Source organism: Lampris incognitus, chromosome 17 (assembly GCF_029633865.1).
Source record: "Lampris incognitus isolate fLamInc1 chromosome 17, fLamInc1.hap2, whole genome shotgun sequence".
Taxonomy (NCBI): Eukaryota; Metazoa; Chordata; class Actinopteri; order Lampriformes; family Lampridae; genus Lampris; species Lampris incognitus.
In genome coordinates this window covers 28,377,883-28,401,342 of record NC_079227.1, presented here as the reverse complement: position 1 = coordinate 28,401,342, position 23,460 = coordinate 28,377,883, and the positions used below count along the sequence as shown (strand labels likewise).

The 23,460-nt window shown below is 43.7% G+C and overlaps 1 protein-coding gene and 1 non-coding gene across 2 annotated transcripts; one reads left to right on the top strand and one right to left on the bottom strand.

Moving 5' to 3' along the window:
* The first annotated feature begins 517 nt into the window (after positions 1-517).
* Positions 518-21,647, top strand: LOC130127175 (myosin-1-like). Its single transcript, XM_056296747.1, has 39 exons — positions 518-808; positions 995-1,138; positions 1,353-1,509; positions 1,970-1,997; positions 2,097-2,211; positions 2,895-2,987; positions 3,145-3,208; positions 3,296-3,394; positions 3,577-3,680; positions 3,764-3,902; positions 4,018-4,136; positions 6,156-6,305; positions 6,391-6,561; positions 6,666-6,972; positions 7,086-7,162; positions 7,278-7,365; positions 7,449-7,566; positions 7,646-7,769; positions 7,885-8,021; positions 8,401-8,656; positions 9,454-9,696; positions 9,786-9,962; positions 10,039-10,184; positions 10,274-10,364; positions 10,496-10,885; positions 10,967-11,093; positions 11,195-11,313; positions 11,518-11,714; positions 12,646-12,829; positions 12,932-13,097; positions 14,124-14,248; positions 14,356-14,664; positions 15,691-15,894; positions 16,039-16,164; positions 17,085-17,255; positions 18,291-18,491; positions 18,582-18,740; positions 21,073-21,108; positions 21,615-21,647. Exons 1-39 carry the CDS (start codon positions 605-607, stop codon positions 21,645-21,647), a joined length of 5,898 nt encoding a protein of 1,965 aa, XP_056152722.1. The 5' UTR covers positions 518-604.
* LOC130128113 (U6 spliceosomal RNA) lies at positions 5,598-5,703 on the bottom strand. Its single transcript, XR_008811883.1, has one exon. It is a non-coding gene; the product is annotated as a U6 spliceosomal RNA (small nuclear RNA).
* Positions 21,648-23,460: the final 1,813 nt, after the last annotated feature.

Here is a 23,460-nt window from a genome sequence, read left to right as displayed (position 1 = left end):
TAACAATAGAAGACATCCTATGATACTGACTCCATCTCTGCATACTTGCAGCATTGCAGCATCCACGAGTGTCCAGGCCATTGAGTTCTCTCTGGCAGAGGTCATCTCTCCTTTGGCATCTCTCGCCAGCCCAATTCTCTTCTCGGGCCGCAGTAACTTCATGCCAAGGATTTATAACAAAAGCTCTGCGTAAAATCACATACCAATCTCATCTCCACCCACACTTATTAGAGGCTTGACCTAAATATAGGGGGTTCGCCACATCTCCTCCAAAGCACCGAGGGGGACACTATAAAAAGGAGTAAGGGTCAAAGCCTTCTACATTTTTCCACTGGAACGTGGGACGGTGAGCACATCACTCTTTTCAAGCATTGCATGGCTGACTTTAATACGCTTGCACTGAAATAGCGGAGTTTCGACACGCTTCACCCAGAGGTATTCTGAGGCAAAAGAGCTTTGCTGTCCAGGGGAGGTAAGAGTTTATTTTGATGATAAAAAAACGGGTCCCATCGGTTAACACACACGTCATTATATTCGAAATCACAAACACGGTGCTAACCTTAAATCCTGTAATCTTCAGTCCCCTCCGGGGTTTGTTGAAGACATGAGTTCTGATGCTGAAATGGCGGTCTTTGGGGAGGCTGCCCCATACCTGAGGAAACCTGAACGAGAGAGGATTGAAGCCCAGAACAGGCCGTTTGATGCCAAGACAGCGGTGTTTGTGGTTGATCCAAAGGAGCTGTATGCCAAAGGCACTCTCCAAGGCAAAGAGGGGGGCAAAGTCACTGTTAAAACAGATGCTGGACAGGTAAGTTACCTGGTAAGGGGGGATACTATCTGCTTAGATGTTGTTAATATTAACAGAGAGAGCTTATGTTAACTAGTTAAATATCTTTTTGATATAATATTGTTATGTTTTAAGGTATTTTACCATATAATCATAACTCGTGTGAACTAATGCTAGCTGTGTTTCATTCCTGCATCTTGACTACAGGTGCTAATGGTGAAGGATGACCAAGTCTTTCCTATGAACCCACCGAAGTTCGACAAGATTGAGGACATGGCCATGATGACCCACCTCAACGAGGCTTCCGTGTTGTATAACCTCAAAGAGCGTTATGCGGCCTGGATGATCTATGTGAGTGACACGGCACGTTCTTAATGATAATCACTTTCGGACAATGTCAAAGACCCTCTGATCACCTTTAATAAAAAAAAATTTTTTTAAAAAGGCACGTCAGCTTCTCTTATTCGTTGGTGATGTGTGACGTTGCAGCTGTGTTGTCCGTTATCGTTGTATTAGCCATTTGGTTGAGAGCCAGATGTACTGATGAGGTGTATTGTTACTTTAGACCTACTCTGGGCTGTTCTGCGTCACGGTAAACCCGTACAAGTGTCTCCCAGTGTATAAGCAGGAGGTCGTGGTGGCCTACAGGGGCAAAAAGCGCCAAGAGGCTCCACCACACATCTTCTCCATCTCTGACAATGCCTATCAATTCATGCTTACTGGTAAGTCTTCTCCGGCTGTCTGTAAATGGTAAATGGACTGCCTTTTATATAGCGCTTCTCTAGTGTACTGACCAGTCAAAGTGCGTTTTTACCTCGGATGCCTCACATCCACCCATTCACACACACATTCATACACTGATGAAGCCACTGAAAGCCATTGAAACTCGCCCACAGGTGGATCAGTATAACGTTCTGTCTTAATGAGATACTTGTGGCCTCTCCTGCTGGTGTACAATAGACTGAATGTCAATGTCGATGTTTGTGCATCCAGTCTGCATGAGCTGGAACAAAGTTTCATCTGTCAGCCTGTTTCTCTCTTTCGACTTGATGTGCTTCATTGTTGAGATGCTGCTCTGCTCCCAAACATGCTGGCCATTGAGGGTACTGTGTGATTCTACTGTATGATTCTTGAGTGATACATGATGACTTCAAATTATGTCTCTTTTTTTTTTCCTTTTAGATAGAGAGAATCAGTCTATCCTTATCACGTAAGCTAATAAAATGAAAATAAAATTACAGTCCTTTTTTGATATTTTCAATGAGTTACGGAGTAAATATGTTGTGGCGTGTGCCTGTCTGTTCCCCAGTGGAGAATCTGGTGCAGGCAAGACTGTGAACACCAAACGTGTCATCCAATACTTTGCGACAATCGCCGTATCGGGGGACAGAAAGAAAGACGCTGCTGCCTCGGGCAAAATGAAGGTGGCCTCATAGTCTTCCCATACTCTCAAAATAAGAAAAACAGAGCTGTGCATTGTGTGATGACATTTTGCAATGAAGTCGAGAGGCTAAAAAAAAAAAGTCTCCTTGGGGGTGGCAGTCTATTCTGTTGCCTACCAACATGGGGATCGCCGGTTCGAATCCCGTGTTACCTCCGGCTTGGTTAGGCATCCCTACAGATGACACGATTGGCCATGTCTGCAGGTGGGAAGCCAGATGTGTGTATGTATCTTGGTCATTCCACTAGCGCCTCCTCTGGTCAGTTGGGGCGCCTGTTTGGGGGGGAGGGGGAACTGGGGGGAATAGCATGATCCTCCCACGTGCTACATCCCCCTGGCGAAACTCCTCACTGTCAGGTGAAAAGAAATGGCAGGCAACTCACATGTATCGGAGAAGGCATGTGGTAGTCTGCAGCCCTCCCCGGACCGGCAGAGGAGGTGGAGCAGTGACCGGGACAGCTCGGAAGAGTGGAGTAATTGGCTGGGTACAGTTGGGGAGAAAAAGCCCCCCCCCCCCAAAAAAAGTCTCCTATAAGAAAATCAACTCATCTAACTGGTCTAGCTGACCAACACAATAATTCATTCACCTATTTACTTTCAAAATGAGCAGTTTTTCCACCTTATGTACGTTTTCAGTATTTCAGTCTGTCTCCTATGTTGTTGTAGGGGACTCTGGAGGACCAGATCATTTCTGCCAACCCATTGCTGGAAGCCTTTGGAAATGCCAAGACAGTCCGAAATGATAACTCCTCTCGTTTTGTGAGTGAAAAAGATGATGAAATTGTATTACGCTGCTTTATCCTCTTAATGTTTGAAATGACTGATTTCTATTTGTTTGTTTGTTTGTTTGTTTGTTTGCTTGTTTGCTTGTTTGTTTATTTATTGGGATTACTGCTTCTTTTTTTTTTCTTTTCAGGGCAAATTCATAAGAATTCACTTTGCAACTACAGGAAAGCTGGCTTCCGCTGACATTGAAACTTGTAAGTTTAACCAGAAGAGCAGCGAAAGTTTGGTTTCTCTTTTATTCTTAGACCCCTTCCGATATGCCATCTCTTTCTTTTTGGTAGACCTGCTGGAAAAATCCAGAGTAACGTTTCAGCTGGTTGCTGAGAGGAGCTATCATATCTTCTACCAGATCATGTCCAACAAAAAGCCTGAGCTGATAGGTAAGAATATGAGGCAACACTGGGTCTAATGGTTTTGTGTCCCCATCTTCTCGAAAGGAAACTCAAACCGGTGCAGCTGTGATGTAATCTAATAAATATGTTGAAATGGAAGTGGCATGCGGAGTTTTTCTTAATAACTAGGCACACATTAGACTAATGTATGTTTTTTTTCCCCATTGTAGAGACTCTTCTCATCTCCACCAACCCTTACGACTACCCATTTATAAGCCAAGGGGAAATCAGTGTGGCTAGTATTGATGACAGCGAGGAACTGATGGCCACCGATGTAAGGCCAATTATCCGTTTTCTTTCAAATCCCAGTAAATGTGTCGTGGGACTTAACCTAGCCCTCTGATGACGTCCTTTCAGAGTGCCGTTGACGTCCTAGGCTTTACCGGAGAGGAGAAGATTGGCATATACAAGCTAACTGGTGCTGTGTTGCATTATGGGAACATGAGGTTCAAACAGAAGCAGAGAGAGGAGCAGGCAGAGCCAGACGGCACAGAGGGTTTGTATGAACCGCGTTTTTTTTGCTCGGCTCTCCTATTCCTTGTGTCGTAAATGGATACGATATGAGTAGAATATACCTAATTTATTTTCTATTTACTATTTCTATGTCATAGTGGCTGACAAGGCAGCTTACCTCATGGGCCTAAACTCTGCTGACCTGCTTAAGTCCTTGTGCTACCCGAGAGTGAAGGTTGGGAATGAGTATGTGACCAAAGGACAGACTGTGCAGCAGGTACATATTATATGTGGCTTTTCTTTTTGGCAATGGTAAGACAAGATATACAGCTTGGTTAGGGTAAGGGGTAGGGGGCATGGCTGTGTTTGGACCGCTGGATGCTTAAAACTGGAGGGCAGAATGCCAGATGATAGTTATTTAGCATGGGTAAAATTCTCCGTAAACATCGATCCATCCATCCATTATCCAAGCCGCTTATCCCAATTGGGGTGGTGGGATGCTGGAGCTGATCCCAGCAGTCATTGGGCGGCAGGTGGGGAGACACCCTGGACAGGCTGCCGACACATTCACACCTAGGGACAATTTAGTATGGCCAATTCACCTGACCTGCATGTCTTTGGACTGTGGGAGGAAACCGGAGCACCCGCAGGAAACCCACATAGACATGGGGAGAAGATGCAAACTCCACACAGAGGATGACCTGGGATGACCACCAAGGTTGGACAACCCCGGGGTTTGAACCCGGATCTTCTCGCTGTGAGGCAATAGCGCTAACCACGGTGCCACCGTGCCGCCCTCTCCGTAAACAATTAGTTTAAAAAGTTGTCAGGCACATTATTACAGGAGCCCTTGGAGAAGCTCACATGAGACACATTCACGTGCGCATGCACACACACACGCACGCACGCACGCACTAAAAGCATGAAATAAAATCTTCACACTCTTCTTCTCCATAGAGGCTTCAGTGCTGTAACTGATCCTAATGTCTGGGTCTGTTGCCTAAACAAGACCATGGAGTTATGCCAGTTCTTTGATACAACATCAGAGAAAAGGCATGCCACGGTGCCCAGCGGTTAGCACTGTTGCCTCACAAGCAAGAAGGTCCTGGGTTTTAACCCCAGGCCGTCCGAGGTTATTTCTGTGTGGAGTTTGCATGTTCTCCCCGTGACTGCGTGGGTTTCCTCCGGGTGGCTGGGTTTCCTCCCACCATCAAAAGACATGCATGTTAGGGTTAATACTCCTGTCTGTGCCCCTGACCAAGGCAATAGAAAGAGAACGAGAGTTGGTCCCCGGGCACTTCAGCTGCCCACTGCTCATATACAATAGGATGGGTTAAATGCAGAAAACAAATTCACTGTAAGAATTAAGTTATTATTAAGTTTCCTTTATTAATCCCCTTGGGGAAATTCGGTTACTGCAAATGAACCCATCCTAGCTGTGACGTGTGTAGCTAGGAGCAGTGGGCTGCCGCCTTCATGCAGCACCCGAGGACCAACTCCAGTTCTTTTCCCATTGCCTCGGTCAGGGGCAGAGAGAGGAGGATTAACCCTAACATGCATGTTTCTTTTGATGGTGGGGGAAACCAGAGCACCTGGAGAAAACCCACCGTAGACACAGGGAGAACATGCAAACTCCACACAGAGGATGACCTGGGATGTCCCCCAAGGTTGGGCAACCCCAGGGTTTGAACCTGGGACCTTCTTGCTGCGAGGTGACAGCACTAACCACTGTGCCACCAAAAATGGGGAACGCTTCATGAATTTACGTGTCATCCTTGCATAGGGGCCATGCTAATCTTCTCTGTATCGTTCCAATTTTAGTATATGTATTGCCGAGGCAGTGCAATTAAATACAAGACTACAATTCTTTGTAAGAATACAATGTCAAATAAAGTGGCTTTCATTTTTCATTTTTCAAAAAAGCCAGTCAAGTATCATTCACCACCATCTGAAACTGGGACATAAAGTCTTTCAGTATGCCATGAAGAGTTTGTATTTATTTGCCATCAATCTAGCTTGCAGTCTCCTGCAATTTTCATTTTATAGCCGACATGCTCATTAAACATGAGCAGAGCTCTGTTTTTAAAAAAGGAGCATTAGAGTCCAGAAAAGCTCCATGAGTGCCTCCAAGTAAATACAAGGTAAGTGTTGAATGTATCAGACTGTCTTTAAGGGATTCTCATTAGGGGATTATTATGTGCTTATCTACGTGCAACACTGCAGTTGTAACAATTTTTTTTTTTAAGTGTTGTTTTCTAAACATCAATATAACTCATTGGAACTTGACCTTTTGTAGGTCTACAATTCCATTGGCGCTTTGGCCAAGTCCGTCTACGAGAAAATGTTCCTGTGGATGGTCATTCGCATTAACCAGATGTTAGATACCAAGCAGCCGAGGCAATTCTTCATAGGCGTCTTGGATATTGCTGGGTTTGAGATTTTCGATGTAAGTTTCAATTCAAACAATGAGTTCGCTGAAATGTATATTAAAACCGGTCATAAGATAAAGTTCTGAATGGTTTCATCTGCAGTATAACAGTCTGGAACAGCTGTGTATCAACTTCACCAATGAGAAACTGCAACAGTTTTTCAACCACCACATGTTTGTACTGGAGCAAGAGGAGTATAAGAAGGAAGGTATAGAATGGACGTTCATTGACTTTGGAATGGACTTGGCTGCATGTATAGAGCTCATTGAAAAGGTTAGTTGATACAGACTTTTTACAGTGCAGATTAAATACAGAAAAGAATACAAGGATTGCTTTGTTCAGTTGCTGAATATTCTTTATTCTATGTCCTCCGACAGCCGATGGGCATTTTCTCCATTCTTGAAGAGGAGTGTATGTTCCCCAAGGCTTCAGACACCACATTCAAGAACAAGCTGTATGACCAGCATCTTGGGAAATCAAACAACTTTCAGAAGCCCAAGCCTGTCAAAGGCAAGGCCGAGGCTCACTTCTCCCTGGTGCACTATGCTGGCACGGTAGACTACAGCATCACCGGCTGGCTGGACAAGAACAAGGATCCTCTGAATGAAACCGTAGTTCAGCTCTACCAGAAAGCTGGCCTGAAGCTGCTGTCATTCCTCTACTCTAGTTACTCTTCATCTGACGGTAAGGACACCAAGACAGGTGGAAGTCAGGGGTCATTCTCGCAAATTATACATTTCACAGTTCTCAGTTACAGACATATAAATTTCCATCGATGATAATGTTTGGTCTTTTAGAAAGTACTGGCGTTGCTGGTAAGAAAACAGCAAAGAAGAAGGGCTCATCCTTCCAAACAGTGTCGGCCCTCTTCAGGGTAACCAAGATATTGAATACTAATTTACAAGAATATTTTATCAGGAACGATTAACCATTTTAACACCAGCGCTGATATCAAATTACGTAGAGATTATGTCAATGATTACTTACAGGAAAACCTGGGAAAGCTGATGACAAATCTGCGCAGCACCCATCCTCATTTCGTAAGATGTCTGATTCCAAATGAGACCAAAACTCCAGGTATTTCAATAACATATTAACACTCAGTATAAGTCAAGTATTTCCCAGCAGCTTGATTATAGTGTATCCTTGGCTGTCCTTAGGGGTCATGGAGAACCATTTGGTCATTCATCAGCTGCGATGCAACGGCGTGTTGGAAGGAATCCGAATCTGCAGAAAGGGCTTCCCAAGTAGAATACTGTATGGGGACTTCAAGCAAAGGTAGAAAGATTCAAAACTTTTTGTGAGGTATATTTTAAAAAAGAAGAAAAGGAAATACTTGGATATACTTTTATTCTAGGTACAAAGTACTGAATGCCAGTGTGATCCCTGATGGCCAGTTTATTGACAACAAAAAAGCCGCAGAGAAGTTACTGGGCTCAATTGATGTGGACCACAATCAGTACAAATTTGGGCACACCAAGGTAATCACGTGGCTAATACTGTCACGGACTTGCTTTTACTGTTGTAGATTCCATGAATTCTAGAGTTAATGTCCCTACAGTGACCCCATCTTTTCTGTTTTTGTCGTTTCTGCAGGTGTTCTTCAAAGCAGGACTCTTGGGTCTGTTAGAGGAGATGAGGGATGAGAAACTGGCCTCTCTCATCACTATTACTCAAGCCTTGTGCCGAGGCTTCCTCCAGAGGAGGGAGTTCCAGAAAATGATGGAGAGAAGGTACTTGGTGGACATTGAAGGCTGAAGTCTATAGATGTAGCCATAGTACCTAGATGTCCTACTCTGTGCTTTAGTTTCATCCACTGAAGGATGAAAGGATTTGATAAGATCAGTTTATGTACTGGTTGTAGCTCTTCATTGTCACAGTAAATGATCTGGTAACTGATAAATTAAGAGACACTTGAGTCTTGTATTAAGATATTCCAATTTAGTTCTGCTATGCGACAAAAGAAAAGTTTGCACAAATGCACAAAAGATGCAGGATGAAGACATTTAGGTGTGTTTCTGATTGACATACATACAACGTTCATCTGGACCATTGAAGTTTTGCATTTGCCCTGAAGTCCAAGAACTAACAACTGTACCAATGACTTTACAGAGAATCCATCTACATTGTTCAGTACAACATCCGCTCCTTCATGAATGTGAAACATTGGCCATGGATGAAGCTGTACTTCAAGCTCAAACCCCTCCTAAGGAGTGCGGAAACTGAGAAGGAGATGGCCACTATGAAAGTGGAATTTGCGAAGTGTAAGGATGATCTAGGCAAAGCTGAAACCAAAAGGAGGGAGCTGGAAGCCAAAATGGTTTCCCTGCTTCAGGAGAAAAATGATTTGCTTCTGCAGGTTCAGTCTGTAAGTACATAAAAAATGGTTTAAAACTCTTATTTCTGATACCGTCATTGCCACCTCAAATTGAATCAGTGAATGCTTTACTACTTTAGTAAACCTTGCAGAAATGTCTTACATGCATGATAGCAACATATAACAGTGACAAAATAATTAAACAATAACAGCTAAAACATGACACCGGATGTTACCGCCTCAAAAATGGCATTGATTGGGGGGCGTCCAGGTAGAGTAGCGATCTATTCCGTTGCCTACCAACACGGGGATCTCTGGTTCAAATCCCCGTGTTACCTCCGGCTTGGTCGGACATCCCTACAGACACAATTGGCCGTGTCTGGGTTGGAAGCTGGATGTGGGTATGTGTCCTGGTCACTGCACTAGCACCTCCTCTGGTCACTAGGGGTATCTGTTCGAGGGGGAGGGGGAACTGGGGGGATAGCATGATCCGCCCACGCGCTACGTCCCCCTGGCGAAACTCCTCAGTGTCAGGTGAAAGGAAGTAGCTGGCGACTCCACATGTATCGGAGGAGACATGGTAGTCTGCAGCCCTTCTCGGATCAGCAGTGACCGAGGAGCAGCGACCGGGACAGCTCGGAAGAATGGGGTAATTGACCAGGAACAGTTGGGGAGAAAAAAAGGGGAAAAGCCACAAAAAAAAAAAGAATGGCATTGATAATATATAAAGGTGACTTCATCAATAACAACAACTACAACAATTGCCATAGTGGCAGTGGAGGTTAACGGATAGCAGATGTTAATGTCAGATGTAATACGATTCATGGCTTCATATTGTTGTGAAATAGGAAAGTGAGGGCCTGGCAGATGCTGAGGAGCGGTGCGAGGGACTGATAAAGAACAAGATCCAGCTGGAGGCCAAAGCCAAAGAGCTAAGTGAGAGACTGGAGGATGAGGAGGAAGTGAACGCTGAGCTGACCACTAAGAAGAGGAAGCTGGAGGATGAGTGCTCTGAGCTGAAGAAGGACATTGATGACCTGGAACTTACCTTGGCCAAAGTGGAGAAGGAGAAACATGCCACAGAAAATAAGGTTCTTGGTTGTTTTTTTGTTTTTTTTCTTGAAAATCTGAAAGTCAAAGATTTCTTTTACTCATGTGGTAGGTTTGTTTGCACACCCAGGTGAAGAATCTGACAGAGGAAATGTCGACTCAAGATGACATCATTGCCAAATTATCTAAGGAGAAGGCGGCCCTCCAAGAGGCCCACCAAAGGACACTGGATGACCTACAGGCAGAGGAAGACAAGGCCAACTCTCTGACCAAAGCCAAGGTCAAGCTGGAACAACAAGTGGATGATGTGAGTATTACCGTATCAAAATCTTAGCATGTAGTACTTTGTCCTTTGACTATAAATTTGCTTTCCAACATGCTAGCTTGAGGGTTCTCTGGAGCAAGAAAAAAAGATCCGGATGGATATAGAGCGAGCCAAAAGAAAGCTTGAAGGTGATCTGAAACTATCACAAGAGTCCATAATGGATCTAGACAACGACAAGCAGCAGCTGGAGGATCGCCTTAAAAAGTATGTGTGGGTACAGCATTTTACCAGTGAATACTGATGGCTACTTTGTTCACTATGCTCTACTCAAACAACATGGTTTTACATGACAGGAAAGACTTTGAATTCAGCTCATTAGTAGCAAAAATCGAGGATGCACATAGTATGGCTGTACAATCGCAGAAGAAGATCAAGGAGCTTCAGGTATGCCTAAAACAATTGTTGAACGGTTGGATTTTTGAAATTTATTTCGAGATTATTTCGATTTTTATTTAGAAAATGTACTTACTGCAAATGAAGGGAAATCATCTCCTGTTTCACATTACACAATTCAGGCTCGGATCGAAGAGCTAGAGGAAGAGATTGAGGCCGAGCGTCTTGCCAGGGCCAAGGTGGAGAAACAGAGAGCTGATCTCTCCAGGGAGCTGGAGGAGATCAGTGAGAGACTAGAGGAGGCCGGAGGGGCCACTGCCTCGCAGATCGAGATGAACAAAAAGCGAGAGGCTGAGTTTCAGAAACTCAGACGAGACCTTGAGGAGTCGACTCTCCATAACGAAGCCACGGCAGCGACTCTGAGGAAGAAACATGCCGACACTGTGGCCGAGCTTGGAGAGCAGATCGACAACCTGCAGCGGGTGAAACAGAAGCTGGAGAAAGAGAAGAGTGAATACAAGATGGAGACCGACGACCTCTCAAGCAACATAGAGGTCATAACCAAGGGAAAGGTGAGGTAAACAAGTACATGAGGTCATACCTAGGAAATTATTCTGTTTGTCATAGATATAACTAAGAATTTTGTTCACCAGGCGAATTATGAGAAACTGTGTCGCTCTCTAGAGGACCAGCTTAGTGAATACAAGACAAAACACGATGAGCACATTTGTCTGATCAATGAAATCAATGCTCAAAGGGCACGACTTCAGACTGATAATGGTAAGGAATGGAAAATTCAATATAATTTCTAGTCAAAAGACCCAGATTAAAAGTTTAAAACAGATTTTTATTACTATCGCTTTTGTGATTTTTTATTTCAGGTGAGATGTCGCGTTCTCTTGAGGAGAAAGATACAATACTTTCTCAAATGTCAAGGGCTAAGCTTGCATTCACTCAACAAATTGAGGAACTGAAGAGGCAGGCTGAGGAAGACACAAAGGTCTGTTTCATTATTTTATTCCTTAAGCCATAACAGTGAGAAACCTTCAATAATTGCTGATAAATTTAATTTTAATGTGATGTGTTTTTCCCCTATATATAAAGTACAATTGCCTTACATACCCATCAAACCTCTGTCAGTGTTTGCTGCATGAACCACATCTGGCATTAGAAAGTTGACCTTTATAAAATGCCTTCAAAATAGGCCAAGAATGCTCTTGCCCATGCCCTCCAATCTGCTCGCCATGACTGCGACCTGCTGAGGGAACAGTTTGAGGAGGAGCAGGAGGCAAAGGCTGAGCTCCAGAGAGGCATGTCCAAAGCTAACAGTGAGGTGGCCCAATGGAGAGCCAAATATGAGACCGATGCCATCCAGCGCACCGATGAACTGGAGGAAGCAAAGTGAGATTCCCCATTAAAGCTGCTGTCCTTCCGTTGCCTACCAACATAGGGATCCCCGGTTTGAACCCTCGTGTTACCTCCGGCTTGGTCAGGCACAGACACAATATGCTGTGTCTGTGGGTGGGAAGCCGGATGTAGGTGTATGTGTCCTAGTCACTGCACTAGCGCCTCCTCTGGTTGGTCGGGGCACCTGTTCAAGGGGGAGGGGGAACTAGGAGGAATAGCGTGATCCTCCCAAGCGCTACTTCCCCCTGGTGAAACTCCTCACTGTCAGGTGAAACGAAGCGGCTGGTGACTCCACATGTATCCGAGGAGGCATGTGGTAGTCTGCAGCCCTCTCCAGATCGGCAGAGAGGGTGGAGCAGCGACCTGGACAGCTTGGAAGAGTGGGGTAATTGGACAGATAAAATTGGGGAGAAAAGGAGGGGGAAAAAGGCTGCTGTCTGCAACTTTTCTCCATTAATATGTTATCATTTTATCCATTTGAAATGTGATGACAATTTGTTGATTGTGTTGAACAGAAATTTAATGTTATTGAAGACATTGTTGTCATTTAGTCCAATGTAGGAGCCAGAGAGAAATAGACCACCTTGAAAAAATGCCATCCTTGGACAAAAAGCTAATATAGGCAGTCTTGTGTATTACAACCTACACTGAAGTATATCATAACAGTTCTCTACAGAAATATGGGATGTTTGTCCAACAGAAGCATCACATTTCAATCTTTTTTCCTCCTGGAGTTGTTTCCAACACATATGTGTTTGCTGTTGCACCAGTGTTTGTCTGCGATTTCTTAATGGAGAAAATTTGCAGATTTCTGCTTTAACGATACCATTATTTTGATTACTAAGACCTAAAAAATAATTTCACAATAAATGATATAAGCTGTTTTATCAATCCTAATAATAAAAAAAAATATTGTTTTCCGTAGGAAGAAACTGGCTCAGCGTTTGCAGGAGGCTGAGGAGGCCATTGAGGCAGTGAACACTAAGTGTTCATCCTTGGAGAAGACCAAGCAGCGGCTGCAGAGCGAGGTGGACGACCTCATGGCTGAGGTGGAAAAGGCAAATACACAAGCATCTGTCCTGGATAAAAAGCAGAGAAACTTTGATAAGGTAAGAGTGATAGCATGAACATTTCATTCCCCAAATGCACACATAACAAACAGCAATGAATGCAACTGCATTTCTGCAAACATATTTTTGAATCTGCCTTAGATTCTTGCTGAGTGGAAGCAGAAGTACGAGGAGAGCCAGGCTGAGCTGGAGGGTTTACAGAAAGAGTCTCGTTCCCTCAGCACCGAGCTTTTCAAAATAAAAAACTCTTATGAGGAAGCTTTGGATCATCTAGAGGGTCTCAAACGAGAAAATAAGAATTTGCAACGTATGTATCTAATATCCTTTTTATTAAAAGTAAAATTTACCTAACAGGATTCACACACATATATTCTGACGAAACTGGGATAGTTCAGTCATGAACATGAGCCTGAAACCCCTGAAACTAAAACCAAGATGGCAAAGGCACATTTGATGATGCCACCAAGAAATAACTCCTGGAAGTGCAGATAGGAAACAGACTCTATGGACATGAGGCCATGGATGAAGCTGTGCATAGAGATGAATCACTCCTTAGGAGTTCTGAAAATGAAAGAAAGGTAGTTAACCTGAAAGAACAGTTAGTCATGTTTTTTGCTATACAGGACCTACTGTAGTTTAAGTGGACACTCGTTAAAGTGTCTACATTTTTCAATTTTGTTGACCATGGATCAGATCCAGGTTTTGTTTCTTCTTAAAAATGCCGCCTAACAATAGCTCTTGTAGCAATTCTTATTTAACTGACTAACATCATTGGGATTAACATACTGTATGTAAATATTGTTTTATAGTGATGGGTTTGACCTGTGATTTAACAAATGTTCTAAAAATGTACTTTTTTTTTACGGGCGTCCGGGTGGTGTGGCGGTCTATTCCGTTACCTACCAATGTGGGAATCAGCGGCTTGAGTACCCATGTTACCCCCGGCTTGCTTGGGCATCCCTACAGACACAATTGCTGTGTCTCTGGGTGGGAGGCCGGATGTAGGTATGCATCCTCGTCGCTGCACTAGCACCTCCTCTGGTTGGTCGGGGTGCCTGTTCGGGGGGGAGGGGGAACTGGGGGGAGTAGTCTGATCCTCCCACATGCTACATCCCCCTGGCGAAACTCCTCACTGTCAGGTGAAAAGAAGCGGCTGGTGACTCCACATGTATCGGAGGAGGCATGTGGTAGTTTGCAGCCCTCCTGGATGGGCAGAGGGGGTGGAGCAGAGATCGGGATGGCTTGGAAGAGTGGGATCATTGGCCAAGTACAATTGGGAGAAAAAGGGGGAAAAGATCCAAAAAAAACCTTTTTTTGTTTTACTTTTTTTTAGAGGAAATTTCTGATCTGACTGAACAACTTGGGGAGAATGGCAAAGCCATCCATGAGCTTGAGAAGAGTAAAAAACAAACTGAGAATGAGAAGACAGAGATCCAATCTGCTTTAGAGGAGGCTGAGGTTAGTTTGGTCACACCTAAAGACGTTATCATTTGAATTTTTCTCCTAAATTATTATAAAATACCTGGGATTTTTTTCCTACATTTTCTTTTTTATCTTTATTTCAGGCTTCTTTGGAACACGAGGAATCCAAAATTCTTCGCATCCAGTTGGAGCTCACCCAGGTGAAAGGGGAAGTAGACCGTAGGCTGGCAGAGAAGGAGGAGGAGATAGAGCAGATGAAGCGCAACTACCAGCGTGTTGTCGAAACCATGCAGTCAGCATTAGACTCTGAGATACGCAGCAGGAACGATGCCATGAGAATCAGGAAGAAGATGGAGACCGATCTCAATGAGATGGAGATCCAGCTGAGCCACGCCAACCGGCAGGCAACAGAAGCCCAGAAGCAGCTGAGGAATGTCCAAGTACACCTCAAGGTAAGAAGAAAACAAACAAAATGAGACTAATGCTTTTACAGCGGTGTCCTTTAAGTGAGCAGTACCCATCAAACCTCCAACATTTACAATTGCATCCTCTGTTACCATTAAAAATCAGGATAATTTAGTTTCCTCACCTGTGCACTTCTGTTTGAATGATCAGAGTGATCAGATAGTGTTCTTGTCCATTGCTGTTCTTTTCTCCCTTGTGCAGTGCAGAGTCTGTAATAGTCCCAGTTACTTCTATTCTAATTCTATTGTCAGTTAGACCCCCTTCCTACTCATTTAGTAAAAGCCTGTCTACCTTCTCTATCCTCTTTAATAACTGATATCATACATTCCTCCCTGACCTCTGGTCATGTTCCCTTATCTCTCAAAACAGCTGCAATAACTCCAATACTCAAGACATCTGGTGCAAACATTTGAATAATTTTCGCCCAATCTCAAATTTACCATTTCTTTCTAAAACACTTGAAAGAACAGTCGCATCTCAAGTACACGCTGACTTGACTAAGAACAATCTGTTTGAACAATTTCAGTCTGGTTTTCGCTCCATGCAGAGCACGGAGAAAGCCTTGGTGAAAATCACTAATGATCTTTTGATGGCAGCTGACTCTGGGCTCTTAACCATACTTGTCCTCCTTGATCTGAGCGCAGCCTTCGATACCATCTCACATAACATCCTCCTAGAAAGATTAGCTTCCATTGGAATAACTTTGGCTGGTTTAGATCATGTCTCTGGCTGCACTCAGTTTGTCCAACTTAAAAATTTGAGATCTCAGTCCTTTTCCTGTTACTACTGGTGTTCCCCTTGGCTCTGTATTGGGACTCATCCTATTTATTATTTACCTACTATCTCTTGGCCACATTTTCAGGAAATCTGGCATTCAATTTCACTGCTACGTGGATGACACCCAGCTTTATCCATCCACCAAGCCTACCTCCACCCCTGAATTTTTATTTTGATATTAAACTTTGTCAGCAAAGGTTAGACCTGTCTATCATTACTGCTCTCTTTTTTGACAGGAACAAACCATTCATCTGGATGAGGCGCTACATAGCCAGGAGGACCTGAAGGAGCAGGTGGCCATAACGGAGCGTAGGAGTGCTCTGATGCAGGCAGAGATCGAGGAGCTCAGGGCGGCTGTGGAGCAGACTGAGAGGAGCCGCAGAATGGCCGAACAGGAGCTGACGGACGCCTGTGAGAGAGTGGGGCTGCTGCACTCTCAGGTCCGCATCACTGAAAAGCCTTTCCTCTGAGGCCATCTACAACTTAATCATAGTACTGCTCTGCGACTGCACTATTTTACCTTCATGAGGACAATTTTGTAAATCAACTTGTATTTCTGATTGTCTGGCTTCATTTGGTTGCAGAATACTAGCCTCCTCAGCTCCAAGAAGAAGCTGGATGCGGATGTCAGTCACCTTCAGGGTGAAGTGGAGGATGCAGTCCAAGAGGCTCGCAATGCAGAGGAAAAGGCCAAGAAGGCTATCACTGATGTAAATACCACAAAGTTATGGTCCTTATTTTACTCATGAGATGTTCAGTCAAGTTTATCAACATAGCTCTGAATCACAATTACAGTCTCGGTAGAGGACATCCTCTGCTGCTAGACTCTTGATGCGGATGAGGAAAAACTCCACAAAAAAAAAAAAAAAATCAGAAAGAAAAAGATTGGCAGGAACCTCAGGGAAAGCACTGGGAAGAAAGATCCCTCTTCCAGGATGGGATGATGTACAACAGGTGCCAAAAAGCACCAATATCAACCATCTGTTTAAACCTTTTACTCTGAATCCTCCATTTGCTTTATGGAACAGGGTGGGCATGAGAAGGTACAAGGACCTCAATGATGTTGACTTATTTTGCAGTTTTCAATTTGTGTGTGCAAACTACTTTGCTCCAATCCATTTTTTTTTATCTCCAACTCAAACACAACTATTCAGGCTATCTCCATTTCAGAAGGGGCTAATATCAGACATTTACTTCAACATTTCTACCTGATAATAAAGTCTCTAGTTGTAAATCACAGTGAGAACTGAAGTAAGGGTTTCATTTACATTAGCCCAATGCCTAGGGGCAATTGGAAAGGGTAAATTCCTGTTCTTCATGCACTCACTTCAGGTTGATACAATGCAAAGTTGTTCAAAGAACTCATCTGAGTTGTCAAGGCTATCTGAAATTTAAAGCTGGTGATCACATTTGTACCTTACACTGATTTGTTGCCTATGTATTATAGGGTATGCAAGGGATACGTGTATTTTGATGAGGAGCAGTATTTTAGTTGAAATCATGATAGAATTTGCAATATAAGGATAAACGTAGTGAAACAGTTCAATATGCTAATGCTATCTAGCGCTCTATAGCAAACCAGGCCATTGTTCCCATACTGTCATGCTGTAGCTTCACTGTGTACATGCAGGCGGCCATGATGGCTGAGGAGCTGAAGAAGGAGCAGGACACTTGTGGTCACCTGGAGAGGATGAAGAAGAACCTGGAGGCCTCAGTGAAGGATCTGCAGCACCGTCTGGATGAGGCTGAGAATCTGGCTTTGAAGGGAGGAAAGAAGCAGCTTCAGAAACTGGAGGCTCGGGTACCTCAACCTTTTATGTGTGATTAACATATAATTGTGCATTTATTGACAAACTGAATATAATGTGACCATTTTTTGTGCAATACTCAGAGCTGAGCACGCACACAAAAACCAGAACTCAGACAATGAACTGGTGTACTAATCCACAAATGGTTACTGTCAAGGACATCAGGCTTTGTTGTCTTAAAACTGCCTGGGCCAGGGTGTCCGGGTGGTGTGGCAGTCTATTCCATTGCCTACCAACACGGGGATCACCAGTTCAAATCCCTGTGTTACCTCAGGCTTGGTCAGGCATCTCTACAGACAATTGGTCGTGTCTGCGGGTGGGAAGCCGGATGTGGGTATGTGTCCTAGTCACTGAACTAGCGCCTCCTCTGGTCGGTCGGGGCGCCTGTTCAAGGGAGAAGGGGACCATAAATACTGGGATGGCATCCAGTGCTTTATCTGTGCCCCTGTCCATGGTGTTAGTGGCTGTGTCAGGAAGGGCATCTGATGTAAAATTTTGTTAAATCAGTATGCGGTTTCACAAGACCACACTGGATCGGTCGGGGATCCATACGGTGTTGGTCGAGGCCCAGGTTAACAACGGGTGCCATTGGTGCTGTGCCCTCATAGGGTACTAATGGAAACTGTAAAATCCGCTTTGGTGACCCCTGAGAAACAGGGAACAAGCCGAAAGAAGAAGAAGACAGCTGGCACAGTTAACAAGTCAGCATTGAGCTATTTAGATTTTTTTCATTCATGTTTAACCACACTCAAACAAATGTCATTAAATGCTAATGTCAACTAAAAAAGCCAACTACATGCTTACCAACAACATTTTCTCTAACAGCCTCCTATCTGCACCCTTAATTTCCTCTTTGTCATTTAAAGTCACATCACACAACCTTCCTAAGTCTTTGGGTGGTTTTGCTAACACTGTTGGAGTTCTATCTTAAGTAAAACCTTTAGTTTGGTAGGAAATCCTCCTGAGTAAATCTTAAAAAAACAAAGCAAACTGGAGTTGGCTTTGGGGTATCGGATCCACTGCTGCAGGTGCGCGAGCTGGAGGGTGAAGTGGAGGGCGAACAGAAAAGAGGCGCTGATGCCATCAAGGGAATACGCAAGTACGAGAGGAGAGTCAAGGAGCTGAGCTACCAGACGGAGGAGGACAAGAAGACTATCTTGAGGCTCCAGGATTTAGTGGACAAGCTGCAACTGAAAGTCAAGTCCTACAAACGTCAGACTGAGGAGGCTGTAAGATTTTCATATTTCATTTTGATTTCAGAAGAAAAAAAAAACAATTGGATGTATGAATTTGTTTTCACTGTAAGTTGATTTGCGCAGGAGGAGCAAGCCAATGTCCAACTGGCTAAGCTGAGGAAGGTGCAGCATGAGCTGGAAGAGGCGGGGGAGCGGGCCGACATCGCCGAGTCCCAGGTCAACAAGATGAGAGCCAAAACTAGAGATTTTGGAAAGGTGATTGTTGATCAAATAATGTCAATAGTACAGACATGGTTTTGACTCAGTTGCTTTAGAGATTTATGAATTTGATGGCATAAAGACATGAGTTAGATTCAAAAAGGGATCATTAATAGCGGGTGCACGTATCTCTCCCACATCTTAGATCCTCTGAAATGATAAACTGAGTCACCAGATTGAACCACTGTGATACAACATATTACAGTATATTCTTTTTTACTTGAGTGTGTTTAGGGTGTTTTTATCCCTATCTATTATACAGTCATTGGAAATCATATGAATTAATACACTGTATTTACAAGGCACAGTAAACTTTCCTTTCCTTTCCTTTTGTCTCATCAGCCAACTGAATCTGAGTAGAAGACCTCTGGGTGCTGACGTAGATTATATCTGATATGTTATTTCCTGTAGTAAATAAAACTTATAGATTTGTTGTGAAACTGTAGTGCAATAAAGTGGTGTGAAGCAGAACACGTTCTGTTTGGAGTTTATTTGAGCCACTTCAACACCAGTGAGAATTTCCCCCAACCTCCATAATAAGTGTCTACACCAACCTTGATGGCTGAGTAATTAAGAATAAAGAAAATTTGATTCTTGAAATTGGTGGTCATACGTGTGCCCATAAATTACAGACTCTCATCAAAGGACTTTCGTGGTCTATATGCCGGTGAGATGGTTCACCTCAGTGGACATAAAGTTTCCAACCAGATTAGTGTGTCCATCTTGATAACAGATCCATTATGGCCCGTGTGTGTGTGTGTGTGCGTGTGTGTGTGTGTGTGTGCAGTGTGAGTATAATTTAAAAAGCTCTCATGTTTGCAGAGATGAGGGCAGATCCTCCAGAGAAACCCTGCTTACATCTACGATGTAGACATCCAGACAATAGCTAAACTAGACTCACTCCCCTTCTTTCAGAGACACTCATTCACACACAACACATCAGGCCTACAGAGAATGGGGGATTAACCATGATGAGGCCCATCATAATAAATAAATCTGGACCAAACATGAAGGCTGGGCAGCGTTTCATTTGATGGAGGGATGCCATTAACTGTGTCTTCATCATCAGGCCTGTTTGGTTATAGAGACAAGGTAAAGCTATCCAACATTAGCCGCTTCTTTTTCTTTTTTTTTTGTTTGGGGCTGAATTGTAAAGTCTAATTTTAAAATCTTCATAAAAACAGGAATTTAAATCACATTGCACGATTACATAGGCATAATTAGAGTTCTGATAAAATGTACAGACTGAACTCAATTCAAAGACATGTTGAGTAACCAGTGTCATGTAGACGATGAATGTATTGTTGGTGAGGGATAGTTATTGGTTGATTTGATTATATTTTGACTGACACTTGTCAAGTCTTGTTGTTTGATGTAAGATTTTGCCTTATTTTGACTTTAAGTTGGAAAAGATTTCAGGTGTTTTGGCAAAACCACCGTGACCAAAACCACCAAACCACCAAAATATAACAATTAAATACAAAAAAATCCCATTATATTTGTGTAAAATTGCTTCAGCAACAAATGAATGCACGATAGTATCATACTGCACATGATCTAAGAGTATGATATATCTTTTCCAAAACCGTTTGTTTCAGTAACATACGTAATACAGCAGCTCTGCTGTTAACTGCTTGAAACTCAAAGTTGTCTGACACGAGGAGCGTATCGAGCCTCAGACCCTCACATGCTACATCAGCCTGCAGAGATGTGTGTCAGCAAGAAGACATTTAGTCGTTCAGTCGCCATCAAAACTACTGTAAGCCAAGTGAGTACTGTGGTACTGAATGATATTTAGAATGTTATGTGTTACTACTGAATCTATAACTCTCCATTGATGCCAGCAATAGCATAAACTGAAGATCACAACTTCTCCCCTCATTCCAGTGCTAGCTAGTGGGTTTCAGTGGGATGTAGTTAATATTGTAACGAATTCGGGGGGCAGCCCGGCCGGACCGTCACAGCCGGGACGCGAACTCGTGTATTCCGCACCGTGGGCGACAACGTTAACCAGTCGACTAAAGGGTCCGACCCGTTAGTATCTACTTATTTGTACACGTTACACTACACACACACACACACACACCCCTTGTGTGTGGGCTCTTGTCTTGCCTCCCTTGCAGGTAAAATGCTTCTAGGTTGTTCAGGCCCTTCTGCAGTTGAAATGCGGGCTGCATTTTCCCAGGCTGGCAAGCAGATCTTACAATTTCCATTTAAGTCTCTGTTTGTATCAGAGCTCTCAACCACTACTGTGTCTTTGGAGTTTCCTTGTCTGTGTCTCTCGAATCACTGTTCAGAGATAGCTCTCTCTGGTTTTGTGTTCTCACATGTCTGTTTTGTTCTCTCCTTTCTCTAGGTTGTGTGGTCTTTGTCTGTGGAGGTGGGTCAGCAGGTAGGTTATTGACAGCCTGCAGGAGATTTCTTTGAAGGGTCCACACTCTATTCCCACCAGTCTCTGGGACACCTTGTAGACGGGGCTATCATTCACTTGTTCTCAAACTACATACACTCTTTGTTCCCAGTAGGAATTTAGCTTCCTTGGACCTCCCCCCTCAACCATGTTCTGGACCAAGACCCTATCACCAGGCTGGAGGATGGTCCCTTTCAGTTGATGATCATAATATCTCTTGCCCCTAGCACTGGAATGTGGACTACTCTCAGAGGTGGTTCAATACGCTTCTCATCTGCTTCTCCTGTTTGTCTGCATAACCCCTGGGAGAGTCTGCTTCCTCTTCTGTGGACAGACAAAATAACAGGTCAACAGGTAGGTGCAGGAGACATCCATACAGTAAGTAAGTAGTTTGGTGAAAAGCCTGTGGCTTCATGTTTGGTGCAATTATACGCATGCACGATCTGGGGTAAGTGTTCTTTTCAATTGTACTTCTCTTTCTCTTGCAGGGTTCTCAGCCTCTGAAGCTGGGTTTGATTTAGACGTTCTGATGGATTACCCTGAGAATGGTAAGGTGTCCTGGAGTGGTTTACTCTGGTTAGTTTTTGTAGTGTTTTGAACAGTCCCCCCCCCCCCCCAAACTCCCTGCCCTGATCATGGTGTAACTTTGCTGGGTATCCAAAATGGGGAATGAAATTGTTGAAGATTCTTTCAGCAGCTGTTCATCCAGACTTGATTCTCATTAGATACTCTTGGGCAAATCTGGTGAAATGGTCTATGACAACCAAGATATATTCATAACCACCCTTGTTAGTCTCTAAGTGCATGGAGATAAGTTCCATTGGTGAAGTGCTGGTGATCCTTCCCACTGGTGTGCTGATATGGGTGACCAGTTTCTTTTTCTAGATACAAGGGCATCTCCTCATCACATAGACTTCAACATCTCTTTTCAAGTATATATATATATTTATTTATTTTTTCATATATTTGTTATATATGTATTTTTTCATACCTTTTTGTAATGTATAGTAGCTGAATTAACTTAAGAGTAGATGAGAAGGGGTAGGAAAAAATTAGTGTGTACTTCCTCCTACTCCTTTTCAAACACGTAACAAATAATCTGATGTATATGGAGATTTGTTCGCTGAGTTTGATGTGTGGAATTGTTGATCACTTCAGATTATTTGCAATGGATTATCTGTATGTTATACCCTTCTTGTTTACATGTTTGAAATAAATTGTCATTCTTTCACTAAAACTAATAACACTAATACATCTACTACTACTACTACTACTAAAACTAAAAATGATGACACAGAAAAATAAAAGAACATATTTATTGTCTTTAACATGGAGGAGGAGAAGCCAGTCATTTGCTATCATGGCTTCCTCACTGTCGTCTTTTGTTGACGCAGCATTTTAAAGGCCGGGATCCAAGTCCCCCTCTTGACAGCACCTGGCTTTGGATCTGGTCCGCATGTGAGATGTGCCTCTGTTGGATGGCGTTGAGTTCCTGGTGCTCCTTTTGGCCTTTTTGGTTTTCTTAGAGCAAGGCACACTCTCCATGCTCTCCTCAGCATCACCTCTGTCTTGCTTCCTCTTGATGCCTCCTTGACCTGAGGGGAGAGCGTCAGACGGGGTGGAGATGTTGTAGGCAGTCTTTACCCTGATATAAACAGCTCCGTCTTCACAGCCACGTTTCAGTGGTTGGTACTGTTTTACACTATGCATGGACTTCTCTGAGGGATTTATCCCTGCAAGCGGTGGTGATTTTGTGAAATCATGTCCCTCGACCGATTGATGCAGGTCGATGTTGTCCGGAGTGGCTCCACACAGCACCGGGGAAGCCACATGCAAATTGGTCCCAGTGCTGGTAAGATCTTTCCCAAATACGGAATTTGCCTCAAAAAACTTGATCCCAAGCCTTGTGTGTAAAAGACTGGTGAGGCTGTCAGTGCACAGTGCTCCACCACCAAGCCTGGATGTGTGGCCACTAGTAGAGACGTCCATTTTGGTCTCCAAGGAGCTGTGATCTTGGATATTTTCTCTCCATTGCATCAGGTGGAAGTCCCTGAACGCTGAGCTCCATGGAGTGCTGTGGTATGCTGAGTAATACAAGTCCTCTCTTTCCTCTAAGAAGCATGCCAGATTGTGTGCCATTTCTGCTGTCTGTGAGCAGGAGGAATCAGGTGCAGCGCAGTTGTGCAGATTCATTGAACAACCTGTTGGATCACAAGAGGAGAACGGTTATTGACGAGACACAGTGATATAGGTAGATGTGACATTGTTTTCATGAGACACACCGTGACACGCATGAGTGGTGCTGTTTTTAGCTTGAGTCAACCTGTTAATTTA